The 25,372-nt window shown below is 38.5% G+C and overlaps 1 protein-coding gene and 1 non-coding gene across 9 annotated transcripts in view; both read left to right on the top strand.

Moving 5' to 3' along the window:
- Window positions 1-25,372, top strand: part of TEX14 (testis expressed 14, intercellular bridge forming factor) — a 141,901-nt gene that overhangs the window by 62,441 nt on the left and 54,088 nt on the right. For all 8 annotated transcript variants that reach the window (XR_004233887.1, XR_004233889.1, XR_004233888.1 and 5 more), the window contains 8 exons: window positions 1,408-1,521; window positions 2,172-2,295; window positions 5,745-5,923; window positions 11,969-12,120; window positions 14,121-14,311; window positions 14,626-14,776; window positions 19,950-20,869; window positions 23,670-23,779. Coding sequence is in view for 5 of the 8 variants with exons in the window: in XM_031966493.1 (XP_031822353.1) it covers window positions 1,408-1,521; window positions 2,172-2,295; window positions 5,745-5,923; window positions 11,969-12,120; window positions 14,121-14,311; window positions 14,626-14,776; window positions 19,950-20,869; window positions 23,670-23,779 (1,941 nt within the window). In the remaining 3 variants the exon portion in view is untranslated. The remainder of the gene's footprint in view (window positions 1-1,407; window positions 1,522-2,171; window positions 2,296-5,744; window positions 5,924-11,968; window positions 12,121-14,120; window positions 14,312-14,625; window positions 14,777-19,949; window positions 20,870-23,669; window positions 23,780-25,372) is intronic.
- On the top strand, window positions 8,987-9,203 carry LOC111720476. The gene has a single exon (XR_002770150.1). It is a non-coding gene; the product is annotated as a small nucleolar RNA U3 (small nucleolar RNA).

The raw sequence follows: 25,372 nt of genomic DNA, 5'->3' as shown, positions 1-25,372 counted from the left end.
TGCCTTGATTTCTCTATCTATGCTTTGTAGGTCTTAAAAAATTATAGTTGCTTGAAAGGAAAAAGAAAAGGTCAGGTAACTATAGCTCAGCCTATGACTGTCCTTGCAGATTAATTGTTCACATACCCCTAACCCTTAGAGGGGGAAACCTGGACAGGTCAGGAATATAAAGCATAAGCAAGAAACCAAAAATCCTAAAGATCCCAGTAAATCTGTCAACAACCTGAATATTTGATGGCTAAATAGTCCCAAGCCAGTCTCTAGATTTTAAAGCATTTGAAGTAAGTGTTTCAATCAAGGCTTTGTTCATTACTTCATGTATTGGAACATCTTATGTTCTTATAGTGAATCAGAGTAGAAATAGAACAAGAAACTAGACAGCATGTTCATGGCACAGTTGGAGCTGCTTTTTGAACCTGGAATACCTTCAATAAGTATTTTTAGGTGCCTGATCTATTGAAAGGAGAGGTAGATCTGTTTTAACCTTATTAACGTTAACTATTGGATGGCATCATCTGAGAGAAGACTGAGATGCTAATCATCGTGGTTATTAATAGATTTTGCTAGAGTTAATTAGGTTAATTGGGGGAGTTTACACTCAAGAGGCCAGTCCTGCATGGCAGCAGGGCAAAATGGTGGACCTCTGTACCACCTATAGATTTAAGCTGGGATTATCTAGAAACAGAACAGAAGAAGGCATGGTGCAAGGGATGGCCTGGGGTCTAACCACTCTGGGATGGCTAGAGTTCTTTTGCTGTTTATATTTATGAAAGGTAGTTTACATTGTCTTTGGAGTCAGAGGTCATGTTCCCAGGTATGGGGTCTTGTATTGATCTCCAAAGCATAGGAGTTACAAAGATAAGAAAACAACAGGAAACATTTACATTCTGCCTCCCCACATTTTCTGTTCAGAGCCCATCCACCCTCCTAGGCTTAGTCCAATGCCCTGGTAGTCCTCTTTCTTCTCCTTTCCTCAGATTCCTGATGTATTTAGAGTTTGCTCCAGATTCTTTAGCACAGAGACTTTTTTCTGCCTCCAAGTGCTATTACTGGTCTCTGGCTTTGTACCTTTTTCTGTCAGTTTCTTGAAGAAACTTGTGTCTCCCTCACCACCCAGGATAGTATTTATGCGTGCTGATTGGTGACAAAGATAATTTTGCTTCTCAAAAGGATAGAATCAGTTGTACTTTCCTTCCCTTTGTTAGTGCCAATTCAGATGTAAAAGTAAAGAATAAAGAGATCAATGTGACTGGTCATCATCAGTGTTCACTTTACTGAACTACTCTGGGTGCTGAGTGAAGTAGCAATCATATTTATCAGGAAACAGGATTTCAGTTGAAACAGTCTGCTCTGTGGGAAGTGTTCAGTCAACTTTTTCAATCAATGCTTTCTCCCCTCCTTATTTAGTTTGGTGTGGAATGGCAGTAGAGTCACAGTGAAGGAGCTCAATTTTGCAACTCACCAAAACTGCAGTAAGCTTCGGTTTGCTGATTTGTTGATAGCAGAACAGGAGCATAGTAGGTAAGAGACAAATGTGACATGACTTGAAATACCAGTAGTGTCCAGGTCACAGTAGATGGCCAAAAAAGCCACAGGAGGCAGCATTGCTTGGGACGGGAGAGGAATGGGAGGAAGGAGAGAGTGGGGATGTGTGCTAAAATTAGATTAGATGTGGCTGTGAGACCATGTAATAAATCCCTTAGGATCATGGATCTAAAGTGGGGCTGTTGTTACTGAAACGTTTGTCATGTCTAGCTCTTTCTGACCTCATTTGGGGTTTTCTTGGCAAAAATACTGCATTCTCTTTTCATGGGATTGTTGGGGGAATTTATTGTGATAAGTATAGGAAAATAATTTGAAACAGTAAAGCTGCACAAGTTGTCTCCAGACATGATATGTTGCTGTATCAGAACAGGAAGAATCCTTGGTCCTAGTCTTCTCACTCTCCCACTGAGGAAGAAACAGAAGACTTTTCAATCTAGATCCATTCTGGAATCTGTAGTAAAAGCAGCAGAGCAGGCCCAGATATCAGGCAGGGCTATGCTTCTTCTCAGAACTGGAAGGGGCTGAGACTTGTGGTTTAAATAGTGTTGAGAAGAGAAAGGAAGGAAAAAGGCCTTTTTGTACTTTCTCTCAGGTATCTGATCTTTGAAGTCTTTTCTCTCTTACAGTAAATTACGCCATCCCCATTTGCTGCAGCTGATGGCCGTGTGCTTGTCTCAGGATCTGGAAAAAACTCGTCTGGTGTATGAACGGATTAACATTGGTTCCCTGTACAGCATCCTTCATGAAAGGGTAAAGGACTTTGTTCTCTAATTTCTTTCCTTTTTATTTTTTTTAGCTTTAGTTTTTTCCCCCTTTGCCCTCTCTCTTCAGAAAAAAAAAAAAATTCCCATTTATGTATGTTGGAAAGTTACTATTTAGTTCATAGTAGTCCCTTGAGTAAATGTGTATGATGATAATGTTAGCATTTTTATACATTTTAAGATATATAAAACCCTTTGCAAATGTCTCGTTTTTTTCCTCATAACAGGTAAGTGATATCATTATTCCATTTTACAGAAAAGGAAACTGAGGGACAGCCAGTGATTAAGTGACTGAAACTGCATTTAAACTCAGGACTTCCTGATTAGGTGCAGCACTCTATCCACTCTACCCTCTGGCTGCTGCATGCATAAAGCAAGAGACAAAGTAGATAGATTGTCTACTCAGTGCAGTCTAAGTCTTTTTGTCTGTCTGTCTGTGTCTCTCTCTCTCTTTCTCTTTCTCTCTGTCTCCCTCCTCCCCTCTCTCTCTTACACACACACACACACACACACACACACACACACACACACACAGCCCCATCATCTTCTACCCCCTTCCCACAACACAGAGCTGGGCTGACCCCTCCAACCTATATAAACTTTATTCTTGCTTAGTAGACTTTGGAGGGCAATGAGGTATTTTCATTTTCATTGCGTGTATTAGTCTAGTTTGAGATGACAAGGTATAGAAAGAAAAGAAAGAAAGAAGGAGGGAGGGAGGGAGGAAGGAAGGAAGGAAGAAAGGAAGGAAATTAATTCAGATCCGAGCTCCCTTAATGTAATGACAAAGTTAAGTTGATAGCATGCCTTGTCAAACTTTAGATAAAGGATCCCAAGGATCCAGCTTAACCAGCAACCCCAAGTTGTCAGCTGTCTTCCTGGTTTCTTAGGAGCAATGTAGCTCAGATTGTCAGAGAACCAACCCTATCCAGAGGCCAGAACCAGGTTTCTGCCAAGGAGTGCCATGCTGAAATAATGTTTTGGTCATGTATACTTATTGTGTATCTAAGTTATATTTTAATATATTTAACATCTACTGGTCATCCTGCCATTCAGGGGAGGGGGGGGGGGGGGTAAGAGGTGAAAAATTGGAACAAGAGGTTTGGCAATTGTTAATGCTGTAAAGTTACCCATGTATATATCCTGTAAATTAAAGGCTATTAAATTAAAAAAGAAATCTTAGAAGAAATGAAGCAGAAAAAATTAGCCTTGATTATGGAATTATAGACAGAAAAAAAAAAAAAAAAAAGGAGTGCCATGCTGTGCACAAGGATCCTGGAGAGGAGTAAGCAAAACACATGTTCAGAAAAGAGATGAAGAGATGGGGAAATGGGGAGATGCCCCAGCAGCCTCTGCTCACTTTTATAGCTTCAGTGGCCATCCCTTATGGATCCCACTCATCCATCAAACAGATAATGGTGTCTTTTGATTGACAACCTTAGGGCAAATTTGTCACCCTTACCTCAAGAAAATTTTCTTTGTATGTTCTTAACAATGACTCTCTCTCAGTCCCCAAGCAGATAGGAAAGTTAACTTTGCTGTTCTTCCCCTCCCAGCTTTTCTGTGGTTCCCTGGTCCTCTTTGATCTTCTTTCCCACTTCTGCTTGCTCAGGGAACCTAATATGCTGTGCCCTGGTCCAGGGAAGTCTTGTCTTTTTGGTATTCCTATTTTATTTTACTTCCTAAAGATGTCTGGCACTGCTTCATCTCCAAATCTCTGCTTAAGCTTTTTCCCCCTCTGCCTAGTATCCAGCTGCCTGCTTGGTTTATTATTTAAACCCTAACTGCACTGTGATTGCTGGTTGTGCTTTAACTTTGAACCCCATTATTCTGTTGGAATTGCCCTGGCAGACTCAGTTTTGGGAACTATTTTCTGATTATCTGTTTTTATGAACAACCAGAAATCACCCTTGGAAATCTCCAAGGTACAGGAACCTTGTGACTGGCAGTCTCTCTGATCGGTTTCTCCAATCTTGTAATTCTTAGGTCTCATATCTTGCAGGGAGCCTCCAAAATGTAATGCTGGAAAAACTCTGGCAAGATAGAGATTAGAGAGTTTTTAATATTTTATTTGAGAAGAGATTATGCTGGGGGCAAGACAGGATCCATGTTGCCCCCAGGGCTGAATTGGACTCTCTTGTCAAAGCATTCAGCCATGAGTGAAGGCTCCATCTATCAGCAGAGACAAAAGCAGGGTGGGGGGGAGGGTAAGAGCATTGGTCAGTGGACTGTAAATTCTGTTAAGTTGGGAGTGAAGAAGGTAGTCAAGATAGAGACAGAAAGTCTGGAAAGAGAGATAGAGGGTGGAGCTGGTATCTGAAATGAGTCATCTGCTCTTATGGAATGCTAATGGTCAGGGCTCCCAGCCTTAATTTATTTCAGTCCTAATGGTCAGGAAAAATGGGAGGCATAGCATACTAACTCAGGGAAATTGAGATATTATAATTCAGGGAAACTGAGATAGAACAATTCAAGGAAACTGTGGCATAACAAAGCACTCATTAGAACAGAAGCCTCAAGGTCAGGGGACCCCAAAATCATATTACATAAATGGTATATGAATGTTATGGAATATTTTTCTATAAGAAACATTGAGCAGGCTGATTTCAGAAAAACCTGGAGAGACTTAAAATGAACTGATGCTGAATGAAGTGAGTAGAACCAACTGAACGTTATATACAGTAACAGGATTGTGCGATGATCAAGTATGATGGACTTGGCTCTTTTCAACAATTTGGTCATTCAGGGCAATTCCAATAGACTTGTGATGGTGAGAGCCATTTATATCCAGAGATACTATGGGGACTGAATGTGGATCACAACATAATATTTTCACCTTTTTTTGTTATTTTGCTTTTTTTTTTCCTTTCATTTGCTTTTTTTCACCCTTTTGATCTGATTTTTCTTGTGCAGCATGACAAATGCGGAAATATATTTAGAATTGCAGATGTTTAACTTGTGTTGCATTGCTTGCTCTCTAGAGAAGTGGGTAAAAAGGGAAAAAGATTTAGAACAGTTTTTCTGGGGTGAATGTTAAAAACTGCATGTATTTGAAAAAAAGGTATTCTGTAATCTCATTTAGTTTAATTAGAATTTGAATCCGGTAAACTTAACTAATTTATCTTTACCTTGCAAGTGAAGAAAACTAGCCTTAATTCATTGACTTCTGGAAGAAAAAGTGGAAGGAGGGAGGAGCTGCAGCAAGTCTAGGAGGACTAGTGAGAACAGTTAAGGAGGTAGCGGCTCTACTTGCTCCTGAAGCCATTTGTCGATTCATTATTTTTAGTATTTCTGAGAAGTTTGGATGAATTTTATATCTTTGCTAAAAGCATCTATTGCTGAGATCCTATCATGCTATTCTGCTTTTCAAAAACAAATTTTACATCAGATTGTAATGAGTTTTATTTTTTAACATCTATGCTATTTGGTTATTTCCAGCGCTCCCAGTTTCCTGTGTTGCACATGGAGGTGATTGTGCATTTACTCCTCCAGATTAATGATGCACTAAGATATTTGCACTCCAGAGGATTTGTGCACCGCTCGCTTAGTTCCTATGCTGTCCATATTGTTTCAGCAGGTGAAGCAAGACTGACCAACTTGGAATACATGATCGAAAGGTACAGAAAACCAGTGTTGTTATTTTAAAAAGGCCGTTTTCAAATTATATTTAGAATGGCTTTTTTTTCTTTGAAGATTCAGTTACTATACTGAACCATTTTCCATTCTCAGCCTGGCAATCAATGTGTTTATATAGAACAAAGCTATAAAAAATACCCTTTGCCATAAATACTAAATGCAGTAAATCCTCAACATATTATATTGAGTGTGACTTCGAGGAATTATAATGATTTTATTGGTAACTTCACTTTTGCATTGGCAACTGCACACATTCTCAGCTATTGCTTATCTCCCTAGCATTTTATAGGTTATTTCATGAATACTGTGTTTGCAAAAGTATATATTATCAGAATTAATTTATTTCTATAAAGAATTATATGTAGAAAAGTGTATTTTCAACAATTTGTAGCAAAAGATTACATTTTTGATGGTCATGGGAACCCTACCCTGTTTCCCATTGGTTCAGAGTATCAACATTTATATATTTATTTTCAGTTGGCATTTTCTAGGAATTCTACCCCTTCAAAAGCTGAGGATTGACTATTTTCCTACACTTGGAAAAAGAGAATATGTAGTTCATTGATTTGGTATAAATTCACAATTTCTTGAAGAAAACTCATCCTCTTGACTATCAGGAATTGCCTGACATTAAGACTTCTTTCATTGTGTCTGATAGCTGTGTTTTGAGCTGTCCAGTCTCAAAGTCAAAATCAGACATTCATTAAGTACCTTCTGTCCAGGGACTGTGCTAAGTGCTAAGGATCCAAGCTAAAAGATTCCTGTCCTGATAAAGGAAAATTGCACATTAAAGAAAGCTGAAAAGGGAGAGGAGGAACAACAAAGGGATGGGTGGGCCTGGCTTCTGGGGAGGAAGCCCAAGCACTGCTTAGTGGAAGGGCTGGGCCTGGACTCTGGAAAACAATTGCTGTGTGACCCTGAGCTAGTTATTGAACCTCTCTCTGGTGGCATTTCCTCATCAGGAAAGTCATAATAAATAGTGGCACCTAATTCCCAGGGCCTTAATTGGGGATTAAACAAGATAGTATTTGTAAAGTGCCTGGCAAGGGTGCTTACCTCATTCTCCTGCCTTCCCCCCCTCCTTAATTAGAGGTTTGGGGAAGAGCCATCCAGTTAGAGGGAGAGAAGTGGGGAGAGCAGCCTGAGGAGAGGGAAGAATATGGTGACCTCATGTCTCTGATTTTCTCAATTTCAAACAGTCTGCCCCATTAACCACTGAAATCTATCAGCACTCCTGATATTTCAGCAAAGCAAGAGAATAAATGAAAGCAGTAAGCATGATTATCAAACCTGGGAGCCAGAGAGAGAGAGAGAGAGAGAGAGAGAGAGAGAGAATGAATCACATTTCACAGAAGTCACTGACATTCACTGTGGGAGGAGAGGGAGACTGAAATGTGGTGCCTTGGTCCTTCCCCCTCTATCCAGGCTTCTAAGAGAATCATTCCAGGGGAGCTGACCTTTCCAAAGTGGCTCCATCTCTTTAGGCCTCATTTCTGATCTCTCAGGAGCCTCTGACCCTTCTCATTGCCCTCTTCTGTAGGTCACTGGGACTGTTCTCTCCTGATTATCCTAGCTAGTTCTCCGACTGTGCCTTCTGAGAACCTTCATCCAGGTGTCGTCTTCTAGTCCTGAGTATCCCACCAGGCTCTGTCTTGGGCCCTCTTTTTTTCCTCCTCTATGGGCTCCCAGGGATCATTGCCATAAGCTCCACTTATTCATCCTTGACCTCTAATCTTAGATCTCTAGTTGTCTGTTGGACATCTCAAGCTGGACGACCCTTAGATAAAGTCAGCATATCTAAAATGATTCATTCTCTCCTCTCTTCCCAACTCCTTGTTCTCCTTAGGGATCACCATTCTTCATTCACTCAGGCTCTCCCCCTCCTCTTTTTCCTCCTCTCTTCCTCACTCCCCTCTGCAACCCTCTTAGGGCTTTACCTTTCAGCCACCAGGCCCTCAACACAGTTTCCATAGGACTTCTGTAGTCTGTAGCCATCTTCCATTAAGCTGTTATCTCCCCATTGTACAGATCTGACTCCTCAGAAACTCCTGCCTCTCCCTGTGGTCTCTAGGGTAAAATGCCAACAAAGTCTTTCCTAACCTGACCCTTCCTAGCCCATACACAGTCCTGGGTGCTTTGCTCCAGTCACTTGGGCCTCCCATCTCCTGCCCCCAGGTACTTCTTCACTGAGCCTCATGCCAGGAATGCCCTCCATCCTCTTCCCTATTTCTGAGCCTAAGGCTTAACCTTAGGATGCCTGCCCCAATTCACGGGGATCTTTCCTGTCTGGGCCAAAGCCTAAAATCAGATTTGTTGGTCACATTAAAGACTTGACAGCAAGCCCTGAAGCCCCCTGGTTCCGCCTGGGGGAAGGGGGGGAAGGGGAAGGGGTGTCTGTACCCCCAACCTTATCCCATATCATTCCATCGTCTTAGACATCATTCCGAGTCTGCTCCTTTCGTTTTTTAGCGAAATTTTAGTATTAACTGAAGGTCCCATCCCGATTGGGCCTCTCCTGACGGCGCCTGAATCTCTTTAGCAGTAAACGGTCCTGTTTGGCCTCCTTCCAGACTAAAAAAAATGTTCTGGGAATTAGAAATACATATTTCTAAATAGACAAAGAATTTATATATAGATATATGTTTACATTTATATTGATATTTTTCCTCGGGGGAAGGTGTTTTGTTAGTTTTGAAAAGCAATCTGTTACCACTCTTGCTCCTAGAGAGGTTCTTCCTCTGCTTGAGAAAGAGGGCGGGGTGAGGGGAGGAGCTGAAAAAAAAGTAGCGGCTGCTGCGCGTGATTGGCTGTTCGGAGGCAGTATGTTAATTAGCACTCGTGACTTTCAGAGTTGGGGACCGCTTCTGGCGGGGGGGAGGGAGGAAAGGAGGGGAACGAGCCTGTGTGGGGTTTGCGCGTTCGTGTGCGTGTTCGAGAAGATGCGTAGTGTAACGGTTGGAGGTGGGAGCCAAGTGTGGAAAAGTAGCCGTAAGCCAACAGTGTATGGGATCGACTGTGGTGGGCGCGTCAGAGCTGTGTCAGTTAAGACTATACTTTCAGGGATCATTTCTATAGTATGTTACTAGAGAATTGTGGCTGAAAGTGTAGCACGGAGGTAACCACGAGGAGGAGCTGGAGCGTTCTCTTCTGAGCGTGAAGCTGGCTTGTGGTGCTGCTTCTCAGCAGCTGCCACTTGCCATTGATGATCGTTCTTCCCTTCCTTTGGGTTGGGTGAGAGGAAGGGAACGCAGGCTGAGTGGCTCTTCCATAATTTTCGTTTTCAAAGACAAAATCTTCTTTTTGAATTTTGTTTTTAGGGAGGGCGGTGTTAGACTATGAGTTTTGCACTCAGTAAACTCTTATTCTTCCGGGAGATACTGTTTATTCGTCTTAAACTATGCATTTAGATATGTGTCATGTTAAAGGGAAGAGGTCATTTAGGAAGTAAGAAAACTAATTGAAAAGATAAGTGGGAAGTAAATGAGATTATTACATGGCCTAGGGCCTATTTTTGCTTTTTATTTACTGATTGGTTAGCATTTTATAAATGGTTCATTCTTAAGCTATTTTGAAGAGTAAAAGGAATGTCTACTAAAAGGCAGTTTGGTGTATTATAAAAGGCTTTAAAAGTTAGTTTATATTTTATTTTAGAGACAATAGGAAGCTACTGGAATTATTGAAGAAGGAAGTGACGCAATGAAATCTGCACTTTAGGAAAACTACTTTGGTAGCAATAGATTGGAACTTTAAGAGATGCCAATTCATCACCTGTTTCAATAATCTAGGTGAGATTTGATGAACATTTTAAATAAGGTATAAACTGCGAGAGGACAGTTAGATGCCAGAAGTTTGTAAGGAGGCATATCTGTTCTGCCCTAATTTTGCCAATTATAGGTTGGCATACATTCTGAGAGAAGAGGCCTGATGCCGCTGTAGTTATTAAAAAATTTTATTTGGGTAAAGTGGGGGACCTTACTCATTAGAAGACAGTCCTAGGTTGTAATAGAACAAAATAAAATGAATTCCCACACTTGCCCTCAAGCTGGTATACAGAAGTGGAACAAAGAAGACACAGTGCTTAAGATGGCCCAGTTACATGCAAATTTTCTCATGGGATAGTTGGGTTTTCTTTTTGCTATTTACGGTTATTCAATGTAGTTTGCTTTCTCCCTGGAGTCATAGGTCCTGTTCCAGGCTTTACCTCTTATCCTACTAGATGCCATGATAGTAGAACTGATTGGATTTGTGGGTGGAGTTGAGGATGATACAAAGATAATGAACCTAAGACAATAGAAGGGTAGTGGTACTGAAATCAGGACTTTTGGTAAAGGGGTTTAGAAGGAAAGAATAAGTTCAGGTTTAGACTTTAAAATGTTTCCAGAACATCCAGTTTGAAATATCTAATGGGCAATTGGTGATGCAAGACTCAAACTCAGGAGGCTAGATGAGTACATTTAGAAATTATCTGCCGAGAGTTAAACCCAAAAGATCTGATGAAATTACTAAGAAGGAGAGAAGAGGGCCTAGGACCCAATGTTGGGTAGCACTCACAGAAAAGGGGTGGGAGATGCATGATGAACCAACAAAAAGGAAAGTAAGTAAGAAGTACTTCCTAAAAAGGAAGTAAGTAGAAAGGAGATGAATTTGAAGCAATACTGTAAGAAAAACCCAGAAAGGAAAAAGTATCTGGAAGAAAGAAGTCATTATTGTCAAATATGGGGGGATAAAAAAAGGTCCCACCATTTCTGCGGCATTTCTTTTTTAATAATACCTTTTTATTTTCAAAACACATGCAAAGATAGTCTTTACCATTCACTCTTGCAAAACTTTGTATTCCAAATTTTCCTCCCTCTTCCCTCCCCTCATCCAAAGCTCTCCTGTGTTCTTTCACATTTGTTAATGTGAACTTTAAAAAGTTCATATAAAAAAAAGGGAAAATGATTTAATTTTGGAAAAACAGAGGTTTGTCTTGTGAAGGTACAGTCACCCATAAAGATAAAACTTTATGGTTTATACTTTCCCTATGTGAATGAAGAAAGTCTATACTTGTACATACCATTGGTCATTTTTATTTTAAAAAATTAATTAATTTGTATACATTTTATCTTTATGCAACAAATATTTTTAACTAACATACCAAATAATACAATATAGATTAAAAATGTGCAATTCTTCTGAATATATTTCCACATTTATCATGCTATAGAAGAAGCATCTTTTTAATGCAAGATTACCTGAGATAACATTTGAACAAGGGATTATTATTTTGGGATTTGGGGGATTAATTTTTTCTTCATTTATAAGAATAAAAATCACTTCATAATTTAGAAATAATTAATTTCTTCATTTACTACTGTCAAAATAGTCCAGTTATTGTAGAGTAATCAGAGACCATATGGTCTATACACTAAGCCCTTCAGAAGCAGGAATGAAGGTACTTTGTTTAGTAAATGCCTCACAGCTCTTCACTTCTGGGGATAGGAAAAGCAATTCTCCAAACTAGATGAGATATCTCTTATTCTAATTTTGTTTATTTAATCCAGTTTTTGCCAATTATCTACGATAAATCTTTTTGGGAGGATTTTTTGTTTTTGTTCTTGACTTTTTACATACTTTCTAAAGAGAAAGGAATTAGGCTTAAAGCAAGGCAGATCTGGAAAGAATTGTAGACTGGAATAACATTTACTTTTTAATTCTTTCAGGTAAACCTAAAAAAAAAAAATTAAATACATTTCCACATCTAGGAGAGCTTTACAGAGAAAGTGGGATTTGAACTGAATAAAGTATATAAAGCCTCTGTTATCCTGAGCTGTGTGATTCAGAGTGGACTTCTGAGTGAGTGTGTGTGTGTGTGTGTGTGTGTGTGTGTGTGTGTGAGAGAGAGAGAGAGAGAGAGAGAGAGAAAGTAGAAGAGTGAGAGAGAAGAAGTGGGACAGGAAGGTGGGTGAGGAGGGAAATACTTGAGGGAGGCAGAACAGTCATGATAGATGATTATTAAGACATGAAATGTATCTTCTATGCTCTAGTCAGGATGGAGGTGCCCACAAGGACCTGACTCGTGTTCCCATCCCAGCTTTACTGTATAGTTGGTCTGCTCCAGAAGTAATCTTGCAAAAGGCTGCTACAGTCAAATCAGATATCTACAGCTTTTGTATCATCATACAAGAAACCTTAACAGGCAAGTCAAAGGGGAAATGAATAGCTTGTCACAAACAAAGGTTTGTCTTGTGAAGGTACAAAGTCACCCATAAAGTTTTATCTTTCTCTATGTGAATGAAGAAAGTCTATACTTGTACATGCCATTGGTCATTTTTTATTCTAAAAAATGAATTTATTTGTATACATTTTATCTTTATGCAACAATTATTTTTTAACTAACATACCCAGTTAGTTTCACCAACTACCCCAAATACATTCTCCAATAATATTTAAGCAAATGGGACTAATAATATGTATTACCTTTTACTTTTTAAATTTACCAATAGTTAATAATGCAGGATGTATGATTAAGGTGGCTGTTGACAGTTGAGTTAACTCAAGTTTTGTTATCTTTTCTTCTTCTTGTATGTTTTTTTCATATGATTGTTTTCTTCACACACACACACACACACACATCCCTTCTCTTTCTCCTTCCACCCTTTTTTTGCTCAGCAAGCAATCTTTATTTCTAACAGGCAATAATATAACTACAATTGAGGTTGTAAGTAAAACAAACAATACTGACCTCAGTATCCCTATGAAAATTTTACTAAGAACAAATATTGTCAAAAATAAAAATGAATGAAAATTTACCCAATAAGGAATTGTGTTGGAGAGTAGAATAAAATTAAAATTGTTCAAAATCTTAAACTCATTTGAATTCAAATAACTCAGTTTTTTCTGTTACATGGAAATATGCATTCAGTTTCTACAATACACAGGCTTGGATTAATAAGATAAAAAGTTCTTAATTGCATCATTTCTCACAAGTCCTCCCACATTTTTTCATAGGTTCCTCCCTCTCTCCATGTCCTTCCTTCTGTCCCAGGTATTTTATTGTCATGGCTGTAACTCACAGATTCATAGAGAAATAGAACATTTAGGAGTTAGAAAAGACTTTCTAGGCTTTTTAGGTTCACTCTCTCATTCTAATTTTGTTATAAACAAGAAATAAAGCAAAAAACAGTAAATTTCCAAATGAAAGTCTCTAAAGTATCATTTTTTTATATTTTGATTGAGAAGGATATAACAACAAATTTTAATAAAATAGAAATAAACAATATATTTATCCCATTGTCACCTTCTTTAATTAGTGTATGCCTATTGTAGATCTTTGCATTAGTTTATACAAATGTGTATTTCTTTGGATTCTTTATTTTCTCTTTTTATTTATTTGGCAAGACAGTTGGGGTTAATTGAATTGTCCAGGGCCATACAGCTAGGATATGTTTAGGTGTCTGAGTTTGGATTTGAACTCAGGTCTTCCTGACTCCCAGGGCCAGTGTTCTATCTACTGTGCCACCTAGCTGCCTCTATTTTCTCTCTTTAACAGCACCAAAATATTCCACTAAATCCACATGAATATTCCATAACATATAACTATTCCCTTTGTTGTTGGACAAATTGTTGCTCCCTTCTATTAAAAATAAAGCAGTATGAACATAAAGCCTTTAAATAAAAGTGTTAGACCCAACACTTGGCATGTATGTAGAAGGTATTGAATAGAAGTTGTTGGAATGGAATACTTTGGTACTGATAGATCTCTTTTCACTTTTCATGATATCTTTAGAGTAAACTGGGTAATTATATTATTGCATCAGAGGCTAAGATCAGTTCTGTGACTTATTTTATTGCTAAAGGAATTTCTAAAGGAAACTTCCTAAGAAGTTTCCACAAAATAGATTGCTGTAGCTCCACAATGTTAGAGTGTGTGTTCCCAACAGAACAATCAACATTAAATTTCATTTTATTTTATTTTTTTTCCAGTTTAATGGTGAAAAGGCATTATCCTAGGATTTTTAAAATTTGCATTTTTCTGAGCATTAGAGAATTTTTGAAAAGCTCTTCTTATCATCCCCCATGTTTTATAGGTGAAGTTATTGATGACTAAAGAGGTGATACAAGTTGCTTAAAGTTATACAACTTGATTTTACTGATTTGTCTGTGGTTAATTCCCTTATGCAACATTTTTTCTTCCAGATACTCTACCCTGGAATGGTCTAGAAGGTTCAGTTATTAAGGAAGCTGTAGTTTTGGGGAATCATTTAGAAGCAGATGCCAGACTTCCGAAAACTTACTATGATATTGTTAAGACGGGCATACAGGTCAAACAAAAAGACCGGACTATGAACCTTCAGGATATTCGATATATTCTAAAGAATGACTTAAAGGTAACATTCTGATGTAGATAGAAATTTTTGAGATTTTGTTTCTTTAAATATTAATATTCACATTACTTTTACCTAAAATTCATTCTACTTAAAAATATTAACAAGAGTCCTAATTGTTATGTGTTATATCTTAGAATTATGAAATCTCAGAATAGGAGAACGTTTTGTAATCCAAACCATACTCAAACAGGAATTTCCCTTAAAATACTCCAAGAAGTGGTTAGTTATACTTTCCTTTGAACCCCATGGTAGGGCTTCTCTCTTAACACTTATGTGACAGTCAGAATGTTATTGAAAATATGTCTTTGTTACAGGATTTAATTGAGGCTCAGAGAACCCATCCAATTGAAAACACAAATGTTCAGAAATATAAAAAGCATCATGACATAAATATTTACTTTGGCATGACATCAGAAAATAAGAGAGAGGCTCTTGATTTGGAATTCCGAGAGCTGAAAGAAACAGGTAAGGCATGAATTTACAGAGATTTATTACTATTACTTATATAATATTTATTATTACATGTATCATATACTCACAGGTGCTCCTGCTTGATGAGAATTAATCTCAGGTAGTGAGCTAGTTAAAGACAAAGACTGTGTTTTGCCTTTCTATTTCCGGTGCTTAGCACAGTATGTGGCACAGAGTAAGTATTGAATAAATGTTTATTGATTGACTGATGAAAGCGTCATAATTTGGAAAATGACTTTTTCAAATAAAAGTAAAGATCTTAATGCTTCTATTAAACTTTTTGGACGAACACAATTAGTGCAAATAATGAATTTTGTGAAAATACCTATTTTTGAATTTGCATTATTCAGTTATAATTATGTAAAATATTCATCTCAGCCCAATGGCAATACACAATATAGAGTAAATTGAACAACTAAATGAGACACCCAGGAGACATCCATTTTAATCCCTACCTTAATTTAGAAGTCATTTGATTTCTCCTAGCTCTTTTCATCCATTTTATCTTTTTTTAGCCCTATGAATATTTTACCTCTCTCTTATGAGGAATGTACATGTTTGATAATGATTAATCCCCTAGAATCATATTGATCATTATGCTCATTAGAGTTCCTGAGTATTTTGGAGTTGGGTCTTTACAATATCATTGTTATAGTATAAATTATTCTTCTGGTTTTATTCACTTTGCTTTGTATCAATTCAAACAGTCTTCCAGGTTTCTCTGCAATCTTGCCTGTCTTCATTTTATACATTTTGATACCCTCCCGGTTTCCAGTTTTTTGCCACCGCAACAGAAAAATTATACATATAAATCTCTCTGTATGAGAGATTTATTTTATTTATTTAGAGATTTATTTAGAATTTATTTTGCTTAAGATTTATCCCTCAACCTATCTTCTCTCTCATTCTCCTGTCTTCACTTTCCTTCCTATGTCCCTAATGAGGGAAATAATTTCTGTACCCAGTGTGTTTGTATTTTCCTCTCCCTTGACAACAGTTCAGATGAGACTAGACAGCAAACATTTGCTAAGTGTCCAGGCACTGTACTAATTGATTGGGTACAAAAAGGAGCTCACAGTCTAATGAGGGAGACAGGAAGCAAATATGTACAAACAAGTTATATATACAGGATACAGTAGTGGCAAGGCCCTAGAATTAAGAGGGATTAAGAAAATCTTCCTATAGAAAATGGGATTTTAGTTGGGACTTGAAAGAAACCAGTAGGCAGAAGTTAGAGGGGACAGCATTCCAGGCTGGGGGACAGCTGGTCAGTATCCGGAAACCAGTGTGACTGCATCAGAGTATATGGTTGGGAATAAGATAAAAAAAAAATGGGAAAGGTAGGAGAGGGGGAGATTATGAAGACTGTGCAAATCTGCCCTGTAGGAAGGTTTTTCTGGTGGCTGAATGGAGGACTGGAGGCTGGGGAGGCTTGAAGCTGAGAGACCCATTAGCAGCCAAGTGCAGTAATCCAGGCAGGAGATCTGGACAAGAGGAAGGACTGTATCAGGGAGAAGGGGGTGAAAACCAAAGATATTGCAAAGGTGAAATTTTACAGGTCTGGGCAACAGATTGGATGGATGTGTGTATGTGTGAGAGAGAATGAGGAATCCAGAATAACTCCTTAGGTTTCCAGCCTGGAGAATTGGGAGGAGGATGCTGCCTTCTGTAGTAGTAAGGAAGTTAGGAAGTGGGAAAGGAGGAGGAAAGATAATTAGTTTAAGATATCTAAATGTAGTAGGAGATGTTTGAGAGGCAGCTGGAGGTATGAAACTGGAGGTAGGTATAGAAGCACTTAACCTTTTTTCCTTACTATCCTTTCTTCCTTTTTTATATGGAATTCTGCTTGCATACTTCAATCATGCACCCGATTTTTCCTAGCCACTCTCTTCCTTTCCCCCTATAGTATATTTCCCTTCCTCTTCCTTTCCATTCTTCTTAAGATCATAAGACTTCACAGAATCACTTCTTGGCCATCTGTCTCTATGTTGTGATGATGTTCAGAGAGGACACATGTCATTTCCCCATATTTGAATGTTAGCAGTTCATCCTTGGTCCCTTATTCATGTTTACATTTTCATGTTTCTTTTAATTCTTATTTGCACGTGTGTATTTCTCCACAGCTCTGGTTTTTACATCAAGGATGTTTGAAAGACCTCTGTTTTAGTAAAGATCCATTCTTTTTCCCTTATAAGAATGTACTCACTTTTGATGAATAAGTTATTCTTAATTATAAGCTAATATCTTTTGGTATGGGTAAACTCTCTCTTCCTTGATAGGAGTGGCTGCTAAATAATATTATCCTGAATATCACTCTTCAGTACTTGACTTCTTTCTTTCTTACTGCATGTAGTACTTTTTCCCCTTTGGCCTAGAAACTCTGAATTTGAATTATAATGTTCTTGGGAGTTTGCATTTCAGTGTTGATTTTTTTTCCAAGAGGTAACCCATAGATTGTTTTGATTTCTATTTTGCTCAGGTTTTAAACAATATGAACAATTTTAAGATTTCTTTAAATGTGATATCTATCCTTTTTTCATGGCCTTAAGTGAGATGAATGATTCTTAAGTTTTTTTTTTTTCCTTCAATCTGTTTTTGCTGTGAGGTATCATATATTTTCCAAATTTTTTCGGCCTTTTAATTTTGTTTTAATTTTTTTTTGTTTTATGGAACCTTTGCTTCTGTTTGAGCCAATCTAATTTTCTGGGAGTTGCTAAGATTTTGAGTCAGGTGGGTAATTTCCTTTTTAATTCTTCTATAACTCTCATTTCCTTTCCCCCTTTTTCCTCTAACATTCCCATTTCATTTATAAAAATATTTAAAACTCTTTTAAAAAGTCATTTCATCTCTTTCAAGAATTCTAATTGAGTTTGTATCTAAGGCATTTTTCTTTGAGGTTTTTCTTGTTTGGTGTCATTCTCTTTTCTGTCACCACAGTGGCTTTTTTATAGTGGGTTCTTTTTCTTGGTTTGCTTACTCTTCCAAATTACATCTTGACTTTGAACTTTTTGTTATGACTGGGCTCCTGTAGGGAATGTCTGGGCTTGTCTACTGTTGCTGCTTTCTTGGGGTATTTTGCATATTATTCTAGAATCTCAAGGACAATTCAGATTAGGAACATGCTTTCAAAATAATTGGATCCAGGGCAAAATCTCATTGCTCACTGTGTGATCTGAGCTTTATACATTCCTACTTGGCTTAGCTCTGAGCTAATAGGCTTGTGGGCCTGTCCCACATGAAGTTTAGGGAGACTACTGCTGGCCTTGACCTCTCTTAGCCTTCTGGAAAATTCTTTCTGTTCAGAGTGACAATTTTAGGCTTTGGTTGGGTCTGGGCTTCTCGCTCTTGTTATTCTGCTGCAGGTTTCAGATTGAGCTAGTGGCTAGAATTGAGATCTGCTCCATTCCTGGAGGATGAGCCACCAGCTGCTCCTTGTTTCTGGACTCTTAGAAACTCACCAACTCTATACAGCCTGGAATACCTTTCCTCACTTCATCCTGGGTAGTGAGGGATAAAGCCAATACTTGGCCCCTATTTCTGCACATGCTGTTTGCCCATTTGGGCTTCTCTGTTCTAAATCTGGGACTAAGGGGGTCTTGCCTTGGCATGGACTGTCCCCTATCAGCAGTCCTCTCTATCTGAACTGGAAAAAAGGCTGACTAGATTTTCTCATCCATTCTCCATCTGCTGCATTTTCTATATGTTTGAAGGAACTTTTTGGGGGAAGGTGGGAAAGATGAGCTTCACTTCTTTCTGCCTCTTCTGTTTCCCAAAGCTAGGGATGGGGAACTTTTTTTTGGTCACACTGGTGTAAAGGCAGTATTTCCACTCAGTAAATAGTTCTTGCCTTCAGGGAGCCTGCAGTGCAGTTAAGGAGAGGTCATGTTAACACATGAGAGAGATTAAAGTTCCATGTATCTGGGAACATACAAATGGAGAACTTAATCCCAATACCAGGAGCACATATGTGCCAAGGAAAGGCAGAGTTAAAAGAATGAACCAAGGTATGTGAGATGTTGCTTAAGGAATGCTTCCCCAGAATTTTTTTATTATTATTATAGCTTTTTATTTACAAGACATATGCATGGATAATTTTTCAGCACTGACCCTTGCAAAACCTTTTGTTCCAACTTTTCCCCTCCTTCGCCCCACCCCTTCCCCTAGATGGCAGGTAGACCAATACATGTTAAATATGTTAAAATATATGTCAAATACAATATATATATATATGTATATACATATTTATATAGTTATTTTGCTGCACAAGAAAAATTGGATTTAAAAATAAGGTAAAAATAACCTGAAAAGGAAAACAAAAATGCAAGCAGATAAAAACAGAAGAAGTGGAAATGCTATGTTGTGGGGTGACCAGATTTTGAAGAGATTGAATAGCAAAAAATGTGAGCCATTTCAATAACACTCAGCCACCTAGTGAACTAATTATTTAATGATTACTAATTACTAATTAGTGAACTAATCACCCAGTGAATTCATTATCAAGCAGATAATTAATTTGTGCCAGCTTTATGCTAGGATCTGGAGGCACAAACAAGACTTAAGTAGCCCTGTTAGTCTGGGAGGTTGAACAAAATACATGCAAAGTAAAAAGAAAATCAGCTGGGAGGGAGCATAACAGCTGGGAGGGGAGGGATCATGCAGATGTGAGGCTTGAGCTAGGCTTGGCAGGAAGCAAGGGGATTGGAAGAGAGAGGGCATTCTGGTTATGGAGGGAAGAGGCTGATATTTCTTATGGAACTTTGATGTTGGCAAAGCATTTTACACAGAGCAACGCTATAGCTTTAGTATTATAGCTTTACCGTCTCTATTGTACTGTAAAGGAAACTGAGGCTTCCTTATTGTCCGTAGTCAACATAGAGATAGGATTTGAATGAAGGGATCTTCTCATTCCAAATACAGCCCCATGGTACCTCATGCTATATCAATTCCCTATGGAATGGCAGCCCTTGCTTGAAAAATCTCTCCAACTCTTGCCCATATTGTGGTGTGTATTTTCTGTATTTGTGAGGCAGAATTTCATATCTAGAAGTAGAGTAAATAATGAAAGGCAGCTGATCCCATTTCAGTAAGCAGAAAAAATCTGCTTGGCTGCTCCTTGGGATTCAGTGCTAGTCTTCAGGAACATCAAGGTGTTGATTCTTTTCCACAGGTTGTCAGCCCGATTCACCACAATCTCCCTCAGCTTTACCTGAAAAAACAGCACTGGATTGCGAGGTTTTGAATCACAGCATGGCAGCTAAAGAAACTGAGAGTCGAGACACTCTCTCTGAATTGGCCAGGGCTTGTAGCCCAAGTCGTGGAGAGGAGAGCCTCTGCAGTTTTGAAATAAATGAAATCTACTCCTGTTACTTGGATATGTGTGATGATGATTTGGGAGGAATCACTACATCAGAGATGTCTGTAGGAAATGGAAGAAACCTAGGAGAGGAGACTAAGTCCATAACTGGAGAGTCACCTGAAATAAACAAGGCTGCCCGCTCGGATTATGGAGAGGATGACACACTTTCTGAAGCGGGCACAGAGTCTTCCTTTGAGCACTGGGAACCTCTCAGTGAGAATTTCACTTCACACATACAGGAGGTGCCTAGGGAAGCCAAGCCAGACTTGAGCAGCAAGTCCAGAACGGAGCAATATATCAGTAAATGTGTTCTCAACCTGAAAATCTCCCAGACTTTAATGCAGCAGGCAGCCGAATCCCTGCGCAATGCAGAGCAGAAAATAGGCACGCTGGAGGTCATGAGGAGGCGGCAGGAGCAACAGATGTCCTCCTCGTGGGCTGCCCTCAGCTTCTGTGTTCGGGGTCATGACCCATTAGTGCTGTGGGCTGCCGCTGGGCCCCCTGCCAAGTGCTACATCCCTCCTTCGGTACAGGTGCTAGCCCAGCAGCCTGGCTGTGTGGACCATTTCCAGAACTTGCTGAAGACGGCTCGGGCAATGAGAGAATTCCAGGGTATGGGTCTCGAAGGCAGTGTTGGCCAGAGACACAAGAGAAAAGGGGGTCACAGCTGGAAGCCTTTTGAGTCTGTTCCTGAAGAGAGTATTGGAGACCAGGCTGAAAAGAACCCCCAGGTAAAGTTGGAAAAGAGGGAGTAAGGGATGCCCTGGTCTAAACACTACTCTAGTCCCACAAGCCAGAGGGAGGGATGACCTTTCAAAATCTAGGGGGAGGACGGCCTCACTGATCTCTAGCTTTTACTGAAACTTATTGTGTGCCAGACAACTGGACTGAAGGCTTTATAAATGTGAACTGTGTAAACATCACAACAATCTTACAAGGTAGGTGCTCTTATTATGTCTGTTGTATAGTTGAGGAAACTGAGGTAAAGTGACTGGCCCAGCATCACATAGCAAGTCAGGATCAAAGGCCAAATGAACTTGGGTCTTCCTGCCCAGTTCTGGTCACTACAAAGAAAGGTGCTTTGTTAGTAAAATCCTCTTTTAAAAGAGTCCAAAACTTCCTGTCTTTCCGTAAGGATCTGTGCCTCAGCTGAGCAGACTGATGCTCATGGCAGAGGACGGAGGCCATGTTCCCAACCCCAGATTCAGGCAGCCCTGCTGCCTCATGGCCCAAGTTGCAAGCAATCCAGGCTTCTAGCACAGATCACCATTCCTGGTTTCCTTTCATCCCTTCAATTCCACTGCACTCTTTCAGTGCTGCTTCTCTTTCAAAAGCACTCTTTCAAAGCTGCTTCTTGCAGCTCTGTGCTCTTTGTCTCTAAGAATTTCCAGTCCTTTCCTCCTTTCATTATGCCGCTGCCCTCTTAGAACTTTTTAGATCACCATGCAAAGTATGGGATGGGGTCAGACATTAAGTGCCTACTATGTGTCAGGCAGTATAATAAATGCATTACAAATATTCACTCATTTGAGCTTCAGCAACCCTTCAAAGTAGGTGCTGTTATCCCCATTTTATTGGAAAAAACTGAGGCAGACTGTCCCACCTAGTAAATATCCGAAGTCATACACAGGTTTTCCTGACTCCCAAGCATTCTATCCACTTCATCCAGTTTGCCTCTCCAATTAATGTATGAGCTTCTTGAGATCAAGGACTGATCACTTTTCTATTTGGGCCCCAGTATTTGTGTCAATGTTGACACAAATGACAACCTAAAATTCCAGTGAGTCTTTTTGTTCACTGTCTGAAAGGTACAACTCCCAAGGTAATCCTCTTTCCCCTATAAGCATTTCAAACTTAATTTACTCTCTTGGAGTCCTCTTTGAATTCTCTTATATCATGGACTCTTCCCATAGACCATAAAATTCAGAATTCAGAGGCAGAATTCTCCAGCGTTCCATTCAAGAAAGAAATGTATGGGGCTTAGGATATGGGCTCTCTGCTGCTTGGTCACTCATCCAAAGGCCTTCATGACTTTTTTGTTTTGGAGATAAATGAGATTGTAGTACATGAAATATGTTTTGTTTCAGGTAGGTATGATCTTTTAATCAGTTTATATGATAATTTTTTAAATGGAGGTGATACGCATAACTATTTTTTTTTTTTGACTGAGACATTTGGAGTTGTCACTTGCCCAAGGTCACACAGCTAGTAAGTATTAAATGTCTGAGGCTGGATTTGCTCGAGTCCTCCTAACTTTACGGCTGGCACTGTATCCACTGCGTCATCTAGCTACCTCTAATATTCATAGTTCTTATTCCACAGTGGTCAACTCACCAAAACATGTGATCAGTTTAAATAGAAGGAAAAATAAAATATTGATGATCACTTTTTTTTAAGTACTCATCATATTGACATGACTATTATAGGAATTCATTTGTTTACCATGCTTGTTACAAGGGGTTTTTTTTTTTTTTTTTTTTTTAATCTTTTTCGGATGGCAGGAAGTGGGAGGGAGAAAAATTAATGCTTGATAATTGAAAAAAAATTAGACTCAAAAAAAGAAAAAGCGTTCAACCTCACTAAAAAAGGGATATAAAATAAAATACTTTTGAGATGCCACTCTTCATCCATCAAAATGGAAAAAATTATAAGCTACAGAATTTAATATTTCAGAATTGTAGAGAAAGTACTATAGTTATTTATTGCTAGAGGCATGGTAAACTTTGAAAAATTTTTTTGGAGAACATTTTGGCAGTTTTTCATAAAGACTCCAAAAATAATCAATTAAGAATTTCCTGGTAACATTATCAAAAGCAAAACATTTGCTCTTTAGAGATCTTCGTAGCAGCATCATGTGTTATTACAAAAATTTTGAAGCATTTTTACTGTCCCACAGAAGGGAGAAAGATAAAGCAAATTTTGCTGTATTAGCCTAGTGAAATACTATAAAGCAATTAAGATGGACAATTATAAGGAATGCAAAAAAATTTGAGAGGACGTTTATGAAATTATTTAAAGTGAAAAAAGAGGCTGCATAAAATGGAATGAGAACAAATTATACAAAGAATTCTGCCAAAGAGAACTAAAAAATGCTAGAATATACTTTGAAATTAATTCATTAAAGTGTAAATAGCTATAAAAGCAAGTGTAGGTATTGGTGTTGATGTTAAAAATGTTTGTGATAAAATATTTAATTTTTAAAAACTGAAAGCAATAAGTATAGTGGCATGTATTTGTTGTCCCACCTGCAGGGAGACTAGGCTGAGAACTCTTAGAAGCTCAGATCTGAGTTGAAATGTAGGCGGTGCCTGTTTGAGTCTGAACTCACCTTGGCACTGCTCTGGTGGCCCACAGAGCCACTAGGATGGGAGCCAGTCCAGTGGAAGATGGAGCAGGTTATATTTTTGTCCTGATCCTAGTGGGATGGGCCCTTGGAGCAGCCTCATACTTAAAAAAAAAAAACCTGATGCATTAGCTGTAAGAAGCCTGGTGTGCCTAAGAATGTAGAATTGTTTTACTTTATCCCCCCAGCCATTATCCTTTTGTGGAACCAACAGACTGTGCACAAATGTTAAGTTACAGTACCCACAAGGCGATGATGAGAATTTGGAAATTACTACCAGAAACCAAGAGACGGTCAGGTAGGTTATTTATGTGACACTAAACTTATTCCATGATTTTTAAAAGCCCAAAGGTAGATGGCTTAGGTAGGACTGATGGGAGAGAAAATCAAATCCCCATTAGTTTTAGGTATTTGCTTACTTAGCATAGCCACAGTTATGCATTGATTAAAAACTTCTAGGAGATATTAGAGATTGTTGAAAAGCAAAATATCTGTCCTCATAAAAATGATTTAACTAGGCTAAATTCCCCTCCCTTTACCCCCTTTGTGAAAAGGAAAACCAGCTCTTCAGTGAATCTGATTTCAGAAAATCATCAGAAAGCCAGAGTTGAGGGTTTCAAAGGCATCACTGTTACCTTGTGGTTATTAGCCAAAGAAATTAAATGGGCTTAAAATGAATTCATAGGAGAAAAAACAGCAACTGAAGTCATGCTCTTAGAGAATTCTTTAAAATTAAAAACATTTAATATTTCCATCTTACTACGTTGTTTTAGCCATGTCTATGACCCTATTTGGAGTTTTCTTGGCAGAAATACTGAAGTAGTTTGCCATTTTTTTCCTCCAGTTGATTTTACAGAGGAGGAAACTGAGTCAAAGAGGGTTAAGTTTACTTATATACGGCCACATAGCAAGCAAGTGCCTGAGGCCAGATCTGAATTCAGAAGCTGAGTCCAAGCTATTGCTCCTGTGCCACCTAGCTGCCCCCATAATATTTCTTACTGCGTTTTAAATAAGAAAGACCTCTTGAAAACTGGGGAAAGTGAGTGTTTTTTGAGATAAGATAATCATATCACTTTCAGTTTTTCTTGCTTAAAAACTCAGAAGTAATATCTTAATCTATAAGACACAATGGCAGCTCTGGTAGAGAAAAATTTTTACTACTTTCAATGTTAGCAGTGATGAAAATAACAGTTTTTGATTTCAAATAAAAAGTTTAAGTAGTATGAATTCAATGTGAATGAAAGACTCAGGAATTTTAGTTTTGTGTGTTTCCCTTGGTTTAGGAAAATGACTGTTAAATTGAATTGTTAATATGAAAAACAACTGAAGTCCGAAAGAGCACAATGTTCAGAAAACTGGCACTTAGCTTGATGGTAGAATTCAGTAATGTGTCAGAGATTACATATTTAATTAATAATAGAATTAGTATTATCACTCTAGACTTGTGGATTTTGTACCTTTTTCAGTATACCTTTTTTTTTTTTTTTTTTTAAAGCTGAGGCAATTGGGGTTAAATGACTTGCCCAGGGTCATACAGCTAGAAACTGTTAAGTGTCTGAGACCAGATTTGAACTCCAGTCATTCTGACTTCAGGGCTGGTGCTCTATCCACTATGCCACTTAGCTGCTCTTCAATATGCTATTTTTAACTGTCCAGGTCACCTGCGTCCATCATAGCAGGAGCTCTGGAGGTAACTTGGTTTATACTAAATGTTACCTGGTTTCTTGAATATAAAAATTCAAAGTGTTGATCCAAAGTGTTCCCTCACACACACCTTGAAATAAATATATATGTATATTCATTGGTATAATCAGTGACCAACCATAGACAGGTTCTGGGGTAAGAGTTTCTTAAGTTGCACCAACAGTCTTTATGTTTGGCAAATTACAAA

This window comes from Sarcophilus harrisii, chromosome 4, assembly GCF_902635505.1.
Source record: "Sarcophilus harrisii chromosome 4, mSarHar1.11, whole genome shotgun sequence".
Classification (NCBI taxonomy): Eukaryota; Metazoa; Chordata; class Mammalia; order Dasyuromorphia; family Dasyuridae; genus Sarcophilus; species Sarcophilus harrisii.
Note: the sequence above shows the minus strand (reverse complement) of the source record. Positions and strands in the feature narration are given on the sequence as shown.